This window comes from Salvelinus alpinus, chromosome 30 (assembly GCF_045679555.1).
Source record: "Salvelinus alpinus chromosome 30, SLU_Salpinus.1, whole genome shotgun sequence".
NCBI lineage: Eukaryota > Metazoa > Chordata > Actinopteri > Salmoniformes > Salmonidae > Salvelinus > Salvelinus alpinus.
Window position 1 is genome coordinate 24,518,386 of NC_092115.1, and position 16,382 is coordinate 24,534,767.

Here is a 16,382-nt window from a genome sequence, read left to right on the forward strand (position 1 = left end):
AATCAGGGCGGAAAATAATACTAAAAATTTTCGACAGAAATATACGAAATAACATCAAAAATGGGTCCTACTTTTGCTGAGCTTCCATCAGATTCTTGTACAAGGGGTCCTTTGTCCAGAATAATCGTTGTTTGGATTTAGAATGTCCTCTTCGTCTGTCGAATTAGCAACCAAAGCTAGCCAAGTGGCGCGAAGCTGTCCATCGTCACCAAACGCAGAGAACGGAACACGCCAAAACTCCCGATAAACTTTCAATAATCTGATAAAACTATATTGAAAAAACATACTTTACGATGATATTATCACATTTATCAAATAAAATCAAAGCCGGAGATATTAGCCGTCTATAACAAAAGCTTTTCAGAAGGCAATCCAGAGTTCCTTCCCGCGCCTTGCTGAACAAAGGAAATTGGGGTCATGTCATTCCAAGAGCTCTCTTTTGACCTCAGATAAAGCTAGACACCCCATTCCACCTCTCACTGCCTATTGACATCTAGTGGAAGGCGTATGAAGTGCATGTATATCCATAGATTTCAAGCAAATGAATAGGGAGGCCCTGGAACAGAGCCTCGATTTCAGATTTTTCACTTTCTGACAGGAAGTTTGCTGCAAAATGAGTTCTGTTTTACTCACAGATATAATTCAAACGGTTTTAGAAACTTGAGAGTGTTTTCTATCCAATAGTAATAATAATATGCATATTGTACGAGCAAGAATAGAGTACGAGGCCGTTTAAATTGGGCACGATTTTTTCCCAAAGTGAAAACAGCGCCCTCTATCCCAAACAGGTTTTAACAACGTCTACACTGTATTTCTGATCAATTTGATGGTATTTTAATGGACAAAAAATTTGCTTTTCTTTCAAAAACAAGGACATTTCTAATTGACCCCAAACTTTTGAACGGTAGTGTACATATGCAGCTTCCCCATGGAGTTGAAAACATTCAGTCCCTCTGGCTTCAAAACATTCAGAACATGGTTGGCGATGTTCTGGGAAGAGCAACGTAATTCTGTACACGGCAGTACGCTGAAGAGCAACAAATACAAAAACAACAACAAACTGTACAATAAAACCTGTCTTTGTCAGCTCAGGTGAGTTCTATCTCAGGAGGCTTTAAAAAAAAAATACCAACATTATATTGCCAAACCAAATTTAACATGCATTTTTGATATGCCCATCCTTGGCTAGATTTTGACTCTCGGATTGTTGAAAAAGTGGAACATTTTGGGAGGGGGATTGATTTCTCACCGTTCAACTTAAAGTCTCTGTCAAATTAGATGATGGATTGCCCAAGGCTTAATGACGATTAGGTGGATCAGCAAGCAGGAGCCGTCTTCAAACTCATAACCATAATAGCTACAGGTTCAAAGTTAGGAGAGCTTTCCCTTTAATTCCCTCTATAAACACAAGGTACTCTAATCCTCAGTACCTCTCTCCATAATTGGCTTTCTCATTTAGGTGTTCCCGGCTAGGAAGGATAGAAGTTTGGCTGGGCTCAAAGACTTTAAGCCTGGGGCTTTTAGATGAAAAGCATAAATGCCATGGACATTAACTTGGAAAGCTTTTTTGGAGGTGACAGGCTATGAATACCAAATGGCATGGGAGCAGTTGGGTCACAGTGCACTTCAATCTACATCATTTGGTATGATTCTGTCTAAGAGACTGTCTGCTATCTATCCCCTTCCCCAGAAGGGTTTGAGGGGTTCAAGCTCAACGTCAACACTTGGGAAATCATATTAGAAGTCAGAGTCTCAACCTCTGTGGGTTTAATCCAAAAGTGACCTGAAACTTGACAATATCGTAATGGATGTGAGCAGAAAAGCAGTGACTAGTGACAAACAAGAGTTCACAGTGCCAAAAGAAATGAGAGATGAGGGCTCACCCACCCTACACCAACAGCAGTTATCTGAGACATGGTGGCCTGGCAATATTACATATTCACAGTTGTTTACACAATATACCATACCAATGTACTTATCAGGATTGTTCACTTTTCAATCATCCAGTCAGAGAGTCAGTCAGTCAGTTAGTCAATCAATCAATCATCAACCTGTCAATCAAATATTATGTGGATCACCCTTTTTACAATGTCATTTATCACAGAACTCTTAACAAGACCTGGAGCTTAACCGCCAAAAGAACAACTAACTCGAGCTGAATTTATCATAAAGCCAGTCACAATATTATACTTATGGATGCCATAGCTTGGTGCTCGTCAGAGCAGTGAGGTTTGAGGTTTGTTCAGATCCTTCCCCTGCACTACCGTCTGTCCAGGAGTAGCCCAGGTGGAACCATAAATCACTCCTGCACGGGCAGCAGGTGGGGTTGTTTACCTGTGTATGTATATTATAGTGAAGACAGAATGTGTATCCCAAATTGCACCCTGTTCCTTTTATAGCGCACTACTTTTGACCAGAGCCTATGATAAGTAGTGCACTATATAGGGAATAGGATTCCATTTGGAAACCATACTATGTACTGTATGACAAGAGGAGCCCAAGTGAAGCCAAAGCGTTATGCTCGTTTGTGTTCTCTGACAGGACAATGATGGAGGGATGACAGCCCAGCTACCCAGCACCATCACTTCGTTCCACCAGACAGGCCTGAGGCCAGGGGAGGAGTATACCGTCAACCTGGTAGCTCTGAGGGACCAAGGCCGCAGTCAGCCTGTATCCGCCACCGTCACCACATGTATGTATGGTTCTGTGATTGCTCAAATCTCACCAAACCATAATTCACAAACTTCTATCTATCTAATATGTCCATAAACATTTGGTTGTTGAAATATCCCTGCTGGTAAGTTTTTGAGGGCATAGACCTGTGGGTATCTTGTGTATGGCATCCATATTAGGAACTCCCTCAGTTGGCTCACAGTTTCCATATACTTACTGCAGCTTTTGTTTCTGTATTATCCCCATGTCGCTAAAAATGAGTCTCTTTGCCGCTGTTGTCTCCACAGGATGTGTTCCCGTATGCCCACCCCTATCCTGTTCTTTCCATTTGATAGTCTTCAGGCTAATCAGTGGAGCTCAGAAAAAGACCACTCAAGATGTGGGGGACTCACACATACACATCTCACATACACTACATGCATCACACGGCTGAGACTAATGGGAAATGTCACCTTGACGAATGACTTGGTCTGCCAGCAATTATGCACTTAATGTAAACTTCACCCAGGAATTCCTCAGACTGACAGTTCCAGACAGTGGGATTAGATTCAATTGAACTTTTCCATAACAATTGAAATTACGTGTCCGCAGTGAAAACACCATTAATTTTCCAACCCAGGCCCACTGTCGGTTGTAATTAAGGCATTCATAATTCATGAGCGTTCATACATTTTTCACCATGTCCACCCACAGATACCTTATTGGATAAAGAAAGACACATTTTAAGTCACTCAATTATTTATAGGCGTAAAGATTTAGCCATCCTTCTTTGAGGAAAGAAAAAAAGAGAGAAAGATACCAAACTTCTGGTGAGGGAATGAGGGAATTCATTCTTGGCCAAGAATCTTGAAACCCCTAGTGTGATCTTCGAGAAAACACAGCAAACTGTTTTCTGTCTGGTTTATCACATTAATAGTTTAGCAGTCAATTACAGTAGGTGTTTCAGGTGTTAATCTTCAGGTCAGAAGAAATGGATGAGGTTTAGCTTAGTTACAAGGCCTTTTGAAGCAGCAGATGTTCCCTGCAGACTCAGTGAAAAACTAGTAAATTACAAGGACAGCCAATTAGCACTCTCTGAGAGAAACGTGACCAATCAGAGGGCACCACTTTGACATTGGTTCCTCACAGAATGACAACGCTATAAATGTAGTGTACTGTTCAGTCGCGCTAACTACACTGCAGCAAATGTTCCTCCACCTCCAATAACATTTAGTTGTTTATGCTTGTATAAACAACAGCATCATTTGTTTTCTCAGATGTAATCAAATTATTTAAGAATCCACACAATTGCCATGGAAACTATTTGATTATTGGGTGTATTTTTGTAGTTATTTCAGTAATGCCCCAAGTCTCTTGTTTTGTTTTACATGGTCAGCAACTACTAAACTGCATTCCCTGCCTATCATGACACAGGCTGAGACCCAGATGCAGACACAGGAGGCAGATGGTTGGAGTCTTACATTATTTATTAATCCAATAGGGTAAGGCAAGAGAATGGTCTTGGACAGGCAAAAGGGTCAAAAACAGTTCAGAGTCCAAAAGGTACCTAAGGGCAAGCAGAATCAAGGTCAGGGCAGGCAGGATGATCAGGCAGGCGGAAAGTAGTCCATAGTCAGGAAGGGGTCAAAACCGGGAAGACTATCAAAAAGAGAATGGCAAAAGGAAAAACACGCGGGAAAGACACACGAAAAAAACACGCTGGTTGACTAACATACAAGACGAACTGGCACAGAAAGACAGGAAACACAGGGATAAGTACACTGGGGAAAATAAGCAACTCCTGTAGGTGTTGGATACAATCACAGGAACAGGTGAAACAGATCAGGGCGTGACACTACCAACACTGCCAACAAATTTCAAAAGGCACTTGAGCGAACATCTGATATACTGTACATGTATCTTGCTGCAGGTGCATCATGGAAACAGCGATAATTTCAAAGAAAGAGAAACCCACACACTGCTCTTGCTTGTATCACTTATTTTTTATCAAAGCTTATGTTTCTAAAAGTGCAAAGCAATGGTTTTTAATTCATTCTGGTGCTACTTGGTACAACAATAGTCATGGTGGCCATGCATCTTGCAGTATTAGTGTGAACTGTATAGATGCTTAAATGGCACCCTATCCCTTATATAGTGCTGTACTTTTAACCAGAACCTTATGTGCCTTGGTCAAAAGTAGCACACTACATAGGGAATAGGGTGTGATTTTGGAATCACATTAGATCATGAACCCTGTCATGTAGATTTACCTCTCCTGTCCCCTACAGTGATTGATGGGCCGACACAGCTGATAGTGCGTGATGTCTCGGACTCTGTGGCCTTCGTGGAGTGGACCAATCCCAAGGCCAAGATGGACCAGATAGTGCTGCGTTATGGCCTGGTAGGAGGGGACAGGCCCAAGACTACTTTCCGTCTGCAGCCCACCCTCAGCCAGTACTCCCTGCAGATGCTGAGGCCAGGCTCGCGCTATGAGGTGTCCATCAGTGGTGTTCGCAAGGGCAATGAGAGTGGAACAATCTCCACAGAATTCAGCACCGGTGAGGACCATACAACAATAGGACCGTACTGTACAAGCAGCTGCTTCCACATTATTGTGTTTGATGGAATAAGATGTTTTCTTGTGAATACATACAGCACTGTAGACACAGCCATCACTATAGACACAGCCATCACTGTAGACACAGCCATCACTATAGACACAGCCATCACTATAGACACAGCCATCACTATAGACACAGCCATCACTATAGACACAGCAATCACTATAGACACAGCCATAACTATAGACACAGCCATCACTATAGACACAGCCATCACTATAGACACAGCCATCACTATAGACACAGCAATCACTATAGACACAGCCATCACTATAGACACAGCCATCACTATAGACACAGCCATCACTATAGACACAGCCATCACTATAGACACAGCCATCACTATAGACACAGCCATCACTATAGACACAGCAATCACTATAGACACAGCAATCACTATAGACACATCCATCGAATATACACTACCGTTCAAACGTTTGGGGTCATTTAGAAATGTCCTTGTTTTTGAAAGAAAAACACATTTTTGGTCCATTAAAATAACATTGAATTGATCAGGAATACAGTGTAGACATTCCATTTTAAATGTAATATCTACATAGGCTTACAGAGGCCCATTATCAGCAACCATCACTCCTGTGTTCCAATGGCACGTTGTGTTAGCTAATCCAAGTTTATCATTTTAAAAGGCTAATTGATCATTAGAAAACCTTTTGCAATTATGTTAGCACTGCTGAAAACTGTTGTTCTGATTAAAGAAGCAATACAACTGGCCTTCTTTAGACTAGTTGAGTATCTGGAGCATCAGCATTTGTGGGTTCGATTAAAGGCTCAAAATTACCCGAAACAAAGGACTTTCTTCTGAAACTTGTCAGTCTATTCTTGTTCTGAGAAATGAAGGCTATTCCATGTGAGAAATTGCCAAGAAACTGAAGATCTCGTACAACGCTGTGTACTACTCCCTTCACAGAACAGCGCAAACTGGCTCTAATCATTCTGTGAATGGAGTAGTACGCAGTGTTGTACGAGATCTTCAGTTTCTTGGCAATTTCTCGCATGGAAAAACCTTAATCTCTCAGAACAAGAATAGACTGACGAGTTTCAGAAGAAAGTCCTTTGTTTCTGGCCATTAGCCTTTTAAAAGGATAAACTTGGATTAGCTAACACAACGTGCCATTGGAACACAGGAGTGATGGTTGCTGATAATGAGCCTCTGTTCACCTATGTAAAAATCAGGCGTTTCCAGCTACAGTAGTCATTTACAACATTAACAATGTCTACACTGTATTTATGATCAATTTGATGTTATTTTAATGGACAAAACATTTGCTTTTCTTTCAAAACAAGGACATTTCTAAGTGACCCCAAACTTTTGAACAGTAGTGTAGCACCTACTGTACTCTTGGCTCTTGACATTTTCACAATGTCTTCTCTAACAAATACAATAAAGAATGGCATAGAAATAGTCATTAGTAATTTTATTTCTATGGTCATATCATCCTTTTTTACGATCTGACTTGCTGATGGAACTGCACGTGGAAACTATGTCCCACTTCTGATGATTGGTCTCAGTGGCCCCAACATTGTCAGTTCTGGTGTTCCTCTCAGAGATCGACGCCCCCAAGAACTTGCGAGTGCTGTCCAAGTTCTCCACCACCCTGGAGCTGGAGTGGGACAACAGCGAGGCGGAGGTAGAGGGGTACCAGGTGGTCTACAGCACCCTAGCAGGGGACCAATACGAGAAGGTCATTGTCCCACTCAACGATGGACCCACCAGCAAGACCACACTCACAAGTGGGGATAATTTGAGTTTTTGTTACACCTCTGTTTTTAGGACAAATGAATGTAATGTTGCTTACTCATGATTCACTATAGTGGCATTGTGTAGTATGATAAGGATGTCTGTTGAATGACCGAGTGAGATTCAAATGTTGTACACTTTATTAAGACGTTTTAACTAAAGAGTATTGATAAGTTGCCAACATTAACAGTTTTCAGATATTTGAGAAACGGTATGGTGTCTGTCTTACGTAAAGAGCATATCAGAATAAGGGAAGGCCTTGTCTGCGCGGCATGACAGCAATCAATGCTCTCCTCTCTCCATTTCTGTAACCTGATAAGCTTACTGTTGTAATATCGATTTTGACTCTGATTAATTATGCTTTTGGAAAAAGGTTAGCAGAAATTTTAAGAAAACATATTGATGAACATGGTATGTGTCAAGCCCTTCATTATTAATGCAGTTTTTAATAGGCAGTTCTGAAAGGCTCCATCTGCCTGCTCATTTTTCCTCTTTAATATCATCATACTGTATTGTCCGCCGGGGTATTGTATGGAGAGATTAATTCACATAACCAGCTTATGTTTATGGTTTTCTATTCACATACAAATTAAAATCAATAGTTGTTGAGGTATTGTCTATGTTTTGTCTCTTTCCATCTGTCATATTCTCATTCTCATTCTCATTCTCATTCTCATTCTCATTCTCATTCTCCTCTCCTCTCCTCTCCTCTCCTCTCCTCTCCTCTCCTCTCCTCTCCTCTCCTCTCCTCTCCTCTCCTCTCCTCTCCTCTCCTCTCCTCTCCTCTCCTCTCCTCTCCTCTCCTCTCCTCTCCTCCCTCTCACAGACTTGTTGCCAGGTACAGAGTATGGCATTGGCATATCGGCTATGCTTGGCACCAACCAGAGTTCTCCTGCCACAATGAACGCCAGAACTGGTAAGTGAGTTAATCGCCTGGCTCATCTGTGCAAATCAGTGATCTGACACAGAAAATCACAACTACCAGTATCAGTAAACAGAAATTCACCACCCTGTTCTCCTTTGTTTCTTACATGTTTTGTTTGTTTAAATTTTATTGAAGCATGAAAGAAAAGCATGTCAAAATACCGATTTGCAGTGCCTTCAGAAAGCATTCATACCCCTTTACTAATTCCACATTTTGTTGTGATACAACCTGAATTGTCTCACCCATCTACACACATTTCCTCATAATGGCAAAATGAAAACATGTTTTTAGAAATGTTAGCAAATATATTGAAAATGAAATACAGCAATATCTAATTTACATATGTTTTCACACCCCTGAGTCAATACATGTTAGAATGTTAGAATCTGGGTAAGTCTCTAAGAGCTTTGCACACCTGGATGGTACAATATTTGCACATTATGCTTTAAAAATTCTTCAATCTCTGTCAAGTTGGTTGATGAGCATTGCTATACAGCCATTTTCAAGTCTTTCCATAGATTTTTAAGCCGACTTAAGTCAAAACTGTAACTAGGCCACTCAGGAACATTCAATGTTGTCTTGGTATGCAACTCCAGTGTATATTTGTGCCTTGTTTTTTAGGTTATTGTCCTGCTGAAAGGTCAATTTGTCTCCCAGTGTCTGTTGGAAAGCAGACTTAACCAGGCTTTCCACTATGATGTTGCTTAGCTCTATTTAGTCTATTTTTACCCTAAGAAAGTCCCTAGTCCTTGCCGATGACAAACATACCCATGACATGATGCAGCCACCACCATACTTGAAAATATGAAGAGTAGTACTCAGTGATGTGTTGTGTTGGATTTGCCCCAAACATAATGCTTTGTAACCAGGACATAAAATACATTTCTTTACCACATTTTTTGCAGTTTTAATGTAGTGCCTTATTTCAAACAGGATGCATGTTTTGGAATGTTTTCTTCTTTGCAGGCTTCCTTCTTTTTACTGTTTCATTTAGGTTAGTATTGGTGGAGTAACTATAATGTTATTGATCCATCCTCAGTTCTCTCCTATCACAGCAATTTAACTCTGTAACTGTTTCAAATTCACCATTGGCCTCATGGTGAAATCCCTGAGTGTTGTTCTTCTTCACCGGCAACTGAGTTAGGAAGGATGCCCGTATCTTTGTAGTGACTGGGTGTGGTGATACACCATCCAAAGTGTAATTAATAACTTCACCATGCTCAAAGGGATATTCAACATCTGCTTTTTTTTTACCCATCTACCAATAGATGCCCTTTGCGAGGCATTGGAAAACCTCCCTGGTCTTTGTGGTTGAATCTGTGTTTGAAATTCACTGCTCAACTGAGGGACCTTACAGATAATTGTTTTTATGGGGTTCAGCAATGAGGTAGTCATTCAAAAATCATGTTAAAATCTATTATTGCACACAGAGGGAATGGGAATACCTAGTCAGTTTCACAAATGAATACATTCAATTGAAATGTGTCTTCCGCATTTAACCCAACCCTTCTGAATCAGAGAGGTGCAGGGGGCTGACTTAATCAATGTCCACATCATTGCCAAACAGTTGTTGTTGGGGGTTAACTGACTTGCTCAATGGCAGAACGGCAGATTTTTCCAATTTGCTGGCTCAGGGATTCGAACCAGCGACCTTTAAGTTACTCACCCAATGCTCTTAGTCCATGCAACTTATTATGTGACTTGTTAACTTTATTTTTACTCCTGAACTTATTTATGCTTTGTCACGTACCACGCTGCACCTTGGTCTCATCTTTCCGACGAGCGTTACATGCTTGCCATAACAAAGGGGTTGAATACTTATTGACTCAAGACATTTCACCTTATATTTTTATATAACTATCTATATAAAAAGATAGTTCCGCTTTGATGTTATGTGTAGGCCAGTGACAATAAATCTCAATTTAATCCAATTTAGATTCAGGCTGTAACACAACACAATGTGGAATAAGTCAAGAGGTGTGAATACTTTCTGAAGGCACCTGTATACTGTATGTATATTTTTGTCTCTGTTTTAATTAGCTGCACTAAATCAAATTCTTTACAACTTTGGTTGGTATGGCAATCAAGAATTGAATCTTAAATATAAATCGTTTTATTGGTATGTTTACTATATGTTGATTATACTTGAACTACTCTTTACTGTGCGTTTCAGGTCTGGATGTCCCCATGGACCTGACTGTGACGGCGTCCACAGACAACACCATCACCCTGCTGTGGGGGGTGGTCCAGGGGCCTATCGACCACTACATGGTTACCTACACCTCTTCATCTGGCCTGACCACGGAGGTGACCGTCCCCAAGGACGTGACCACCACCACGCTCAATGACCTGGAGCCAGGCACAGACTACACCATCACTGTAGCTGCCCAGAGGGGAAGGCAGCAAAGCACTGCAGCCACCATTGATGGCTTCACAGGTACTGGAACTGTACTTGACCAGGACCAAGTAACTGACACAACTGACATTACATTGTACTATTATGAATAGCAGAGGTGGAAGTAGTCTAAACAGAGCAATAGCATTTACCCAGTGGTGGAAAAAGTACCCAGTTGTAATGCTTGAGTAAAAGTATAGATACCTTAATAGAAAGTTACTGAAATAAAAGTGGAAGTCACCCAGTGAAATACTACTTGAGTAAAAGTCTAAAAGTATTTGGTTCTAAATATACTTAAGTATCAAAAGTAAAACTGTACATCATTTCAAATTGCTTATATTAGAAAAGCAGATGGCACCATTTTGTTATTGTTAAAATGTACGGATAGCCAGGGGCACGCTCCAACACTCAGACATCATTTATAAAAGATGCATTTGTGTTTAGTAAGTTCACCAGATCAGAGGCAGTAGGGATGACCAGGGATGTTCTCTTGATAAGTGCGTGAATTGGACCATTTTCCTGTCCCGTTAAGCATTCAAGTGCTTCTGGGTGTCATGGAAAATGTAGGGAGTAAAAAGTACATTATTTTCTTTTGGACCGTAGTGAAGTAAAAGTAAATGTTGGCCAAAATATAAATAGTAAAGTAAAGTACAGATACTCCAAAAAATTATTTAAGTAGGTCCTTAAAGTATTTTTTACACCACTGCATTTACCCCATGAGTTAGCCATGGTCAGATGTTATTTACCCCTTCTAGGGATTCTATTGGGCTCTGATCAAAATTAGTACCCTATGCCATTTAGGATGCGGACTGGACTGTAACTGCACCTGTATCAGTTTCAGCGGCAGGTAGCTTAGCCAGTAACGCGAAAAGTTGTTAGTTCGAATCCCTGAGCTGACAAGGTAAAATAAATATGTTGATGTGCCCTTGACCAAGGCACTAAGTCAATTGTATTTATCACATGCTTTGTAAAACAACAGGCGTAGACTAACAGTGAAATGCTAATGGGCCCTTCCCAACAATGCAGAGAGAAAAAACATTTCATTTAAAAAAGAAAATAACACAAGGAATAAATACACAAAGAGTAATGATAACTTGGCTATATACATAGGGTACCAGTACCGAGTCAATGCAGTGGTACGAGGTAATTGAGATCGATGTGTACATATAGGTATGGATAGAGTGACTAGGAAACAGGATAGATAATAAACAGTAACAGCAGCGTGTGTAATGAGTCAAAAGAGTTAGTGAGTTAGTGCAAAAGGGGTCATATAGTCCACTTAGCTATTGGTTAACTATTTACGTAGCAGTCTTATAGCTTGGGGGTTGTTTAGGGTCCTGCTGGTTCCAGACTTGGTGCATCGGTACCCTAATTGCTCCAGGGTTGCCGTTGATAATGGCTAACCCTGGCCATGACCCCACTCTCTGAGTGTGTCTCAGATATGCAAAAACACATTTCCAATTCACACATGCGTTTAATACACACTTGTACATGCAAAATAGGACAAATAGGCATCCACCAAATTAATCTATTAGATGAATAGATGATGTACAGTAGTCTATAAATAAAGGTTTATTTTCAAATAAACTGGATAAAGGTGAGCTTTTTCAGTGAAGTGCTCACATCCCTAAATAAGCAATTATGTTGCTGAAAAGTAGAGATTATTGCTGTACTAGAGAATAGGCTTGACATTGCATGTCATGTGGAACTACTTTGGGAAGGAGACTACAAATCGAGCTATTAGGTAGTGTCAAGCTTTGATGCAACAATTCATGTTAATAATTGACAGTTAGCTATTACATGAGGTTGTTAATCGCATAACCGTCCTTCATCAAATTGACCCATCCAATGGAGAAAAACATTATATCAATATTTATTTGCGTTCACTCCGTTAATCTTTCCTGTCCCTCTTTCTTTCACACTCATCTACATCAGACAGCAAACTGTCCTGGCAGTCTTTATATTTCCTATTGCTTCTTCTTGTTCTGACAACACACTTCAACCAGTGTCTTTTATTGGTGAATCTTTCAAAAACAGCCATGCCTCGTTGACAGACATGTTTTCATCCAGTCTCTGCTGTCAACTTTGACATTCGTCCTTTGCTCAGCATTCAGCCTCATTCCATTGTCACGGGCCTTCCACGCTGTGTGTATTCCATTTGCAGCTCTTCACTTCCACGCTCCCCCGTCATGCTCATTACTTTACTGCCAGTCTCACTGAGAAGGAGAGAACCTCCAGAGAGATCTGCCAATTAATAACCAGCCATACCATCCACTGACTGACTGAGAACCTCAGCACCACCTACCATATTGACAGCAGCTGTCCCTTACAGCCCTTCATGACCATGCAGCCAGTATCTTTGACCTTTGACTTTCAGGCTCCCGCCCCATCATAGCACTCTACTTGTCTGATGTCACATGGGACTCGGTGACGGTGGCATGGAGCGCCCCTGCCCCACCCGCAGACCTCTACATCCTCACCTATAGCTCTGAGGACGGCACTGACACGTCCAAGGTTACCCTGGATGGATCCAAGACCCGGTCCTCTATCAAGGGACTCCTGCCCTCCACAGAGTACACCGTCAGCCTTATCACCATACATGGAGAGGTGAAGTCTGAGGCTGTTACAGCCACGCTCACCACAGGTAGGCTATTTATCTCTGCAAGGGGAAACAAGGTTGTATTCATTAGGCACCAAATGGAAGAAAACAGACTGAAACAATGATAAACAAACAACAACAAAAAATTCCCGCTGCAAAACGTTTCGCTACGGTGTGCCCTAATGCATACGACCCAGAGCTACGCTGGAGGTTCCCATGGTTCATGGAGGGTCACACAGGAACAACAACAAGGCTAAATAACTACTGACTAATACAAAACTGCTGCAACATCTTATGCATTGATTGTCCACAGGGTGCATTGATGTCTGATTTTGGCTGATTGTTTGCTGACAAGACAGTTGCTAACGAAGGACTACATTTTAGGATATATAAAACTTCCTGTACTTAGGATACACATCACATTATACATGCAGTACGTGCTTGGAGTTTATTGTGGTATTCAAATGGCGTTCTGTTTGTCAGCAAGTAGTCTAGCTCCAGAACAGAACAACATCTTGACACTTTTATGGCATGTCTCCTCTTGCTCATTAAGATTCTTACACACACAGCTGCACTCACTGCAGAACAACGTTCCCCTCCACCTTTCATTTCTTTATTAATGCTTGGGTGTGTAATCCTCCCTTAATTACCCCTGCCTAAACCTGGAGGTGTCAGGAATATTCAGCTGTCGCATCAGCAGGCTGTTACTCACAGTTACAGCTGCCAAGCCCAAGGGAAGATCTATTGTCTGAGGAAGACAGGACAGCTCTCTAAACACTCTGATATTAACTCTGCGGATAGCCACCTGCATACTGCTGTCTGATTACTGCTCTACATGCCAACTATCTTAGTCACTGTCTGCCAGAGTGCCAGCCATTTTCTCTTTGTCTGGTGACATACAGATTTCTGGAATGAAGGCTAGGGGTATCGCAGATTCAGACGGATGCATTTGTTGCAGCTCTTTGGCATCTGTGTGTTTTGTTATTGCGTTGCTATTTTCAGCTTGTTATCACACTATGTTATTATATGCAAATTAACCACAGGGTTGGTGGGCTTGCTGTGGCACCTGACCGTCTTTGTAGGTTGAAAGTTCTTTATGTTTAAGTGGTAGTTCTTATGGTAAATCTGAATAAAGTGATGACAACATGTTTACTGTACCATATGTTGTAATGCCTCAGGTGAATGCAGGTTAGACTTGGGTTGCATCCCAAATGGCCCCTATTCCCCATTTAGTGCACTACTTTTGACCAGGGCCCAAAGGGCACTGATCGAAAGTAGTGTAGTTTGTGGGGAATATGTATCATTTGGGACGCACCTTGGAGCAGCAGAGCACATTGATGCAGTCTGTCAGTTTGCACAAATTATCTCATGTCACATGAATACTGAGTCTAAATTCAGAGCTATTACAGCAGCCTGCACTGCTGAATGGGAAATAATTAAAGATAGGCATACATGAATAATCACAACTTATTTACACCACTCTTTCCTACTAGCAGAATTTAAATGAGGCTGAAGCCTAACTTATGAATCGTCGTCAGTGCTGGTGAATAATATTCATTATTGTAATGGAAATTGGAGGGTGGTGGCGTTGGTTTTACAAGCATTTCTATAGCTTCATTCCACAACAATAGAGAGAACCAATCTCTCTATCCCTTCCCTCCATAATGGATGCCGACCTTATAAGTCACTTTAATTGTTTGCTCACATTGTCTCTGGTAACCTTTGCTGTCGCAGCGGTAAGAGCTCTGGGGACACATAAACAAATCATGAACTAATCCCTTATGGGCAACCAAACTCGATCACAATGCAAATATCCCTCTCTGTTCTCCTGGCTCTGGCCAGAGAAGCATGCTATTTTAGTACATATTTTATGATGTACCTAATATGCAGGATAAACACAGTGCTTTTTACACTATGGGAGGAAAATGTGTCCAGAAAGGCATTGTTTTTATCAATAAAGAAGCATTTTTATCTATGCTTTATTTAACTTCCAGTGCCTTGAGTGTCCTCCAAGAGTAGCTGAATTTCCTCTTCACTTCTGTTTGTTCCCCAATTCATGCACCTTGATTGGAGACAGAGATAGTGTCAGTGTTCCCTTCCCTTTCATATACATGGAGACATGGAGCTAGCCGTTTTCATGAGAAGGTTATGTCAAATGTCAAGAACATCTTGTATTAGTGTATAGTGTGTGTCTCAATAGCAAGGACATCTCTTCATTCTTAACATGTACTATGATTCTCTATTGGAGGAATGGATCCACCTAAAGAGATGACTGTGTCATATGCCACTGAAGACTCCGTCATCATATCATGGTTGAGACCATTCGCTCCCTTCGACTACTACAAGATGTCCTATCAATCAGCAAGAGGTAAGCAAACCTTTCTGGCATGTTTTCATTGAAAAGTTCATAAAAAAATTATGGGTAACACTTTATTTGGATAGACCCAAGTAGATGGTTTGTAGATATTCCGTAGATGTTCAATAACTGTCAACCACATTTCAACAAACTATCCACTAACACCGTAACCCAAACCCTAACCTTAACCCTCATCCTAACCCTAAACTTAACCCTTACCATAAGCTTAACCCTTAACCTAATCATTATTCTGAACCTAACCGTAACCTTAGTAAGCAGTTGCTTATCAACCTATAGTGTGTTGATAGTATAACCGTCTGTAGATCATCTATATGGGACGATCCAAATCCAAGTGTGACCAAATCATGTTTTTCCATTGTTTGGCATTGGAGGAGAAAGTTCAACTTCTTATAAAAGAAAGACTGCGTACTGTAACAGTGCAACATTAAATGAATACAATGTTCTTCAGGGACAGTGGACAGCGTGGTAATTGACAATGACGTCACTAACTACACCCTGTCCAGCCTCCACCCAGCAACAGAGTATGAGATCAACCTGAACGTTGTGCGGGGCAGCCAGGAGAGCAAGTCCATCACCACCAGTGTCTTCACAGGTCTGACCTCTGACCCCTTACTATCTTTTCTGACCCCTTACGATCCTGTACTGCTTCAGCTATAATGCCACTATAGAGAGGAACTGACAATGTATATCATTATATAATCTTTGTCTCCACATCCTATATAACTTCTGCAAACATGCCGTGGTACCCCTAAACTATCAAACAACAACCAATACAATCCTGTTTTGGTAACTTTTCCAGTGAGTCAATGTTTTCTTGACTGACAAGTGAGCTAGCTTGTTTGCTAAAATGATAGCTAGAGTTATTATTATATGTGCTCCTCGGAGTATGAGATTGGGGAACAAAATGTTCTGGAGTCAGACAGAGCGTCTTTCCAAGATAAATGGAACGTTCTGTCTTTTCAGTGAATTTTATTCTTAGTACCCACTCTGTGGATCTCTCACATTGCCACCTGCACACTAAGAAATTATGTTCAGACACAGACAGTAGAATACC

General features: G+C 41.1%; 1 protein-coding gene across 2 annotated transcripts in view; it reads left to right on the plus strand.

Annotated features, from left to right (window-relative positions):
* tnr (tenascin R (restrictin, janusin)) overlaps positions 1-16,382 on the plus strand; it is a 177,691-nt gene that overhangs the window by 127,639 nt on the left and 33,670 nt on the right. Inside the window, exons 7-14 of one of the 2 annotated variants that reach the window (XM_071376932.1) lie at positions 2,542-2,692; positions 4,941-5,210; positions 6,822-7,025; positions 7,859-7,948; positions 10,131-10,394; positions 12,730-12,996; positions 15,200-15,319; positions 15,777-15,920. In XM_071376932.1, the coding sequence (XP_071233033.1) occupies positions 2,542-2,692; positions 4,941-5,210; positions 6,822-7,025; positions 7,859-7,948; positions 10,131-10,394; positions 12,730-12,996; positions 15,200-15,319; positions 15,777-15,920 (1,510 nt within the window). The remainder of the gene's footprint in view (positions 1-2,541; positions 2,693-4,940; positions 5,211-6,821; positions 7,026-7,858; positions 7,949-10,130; positions 10,395-12,729; positions 12,997-15,199; positions 15,320-15,776; positions 15,921-16,382) is intronic. The other variant, XM_071376933.1, reaches the window with a different exon arrangement.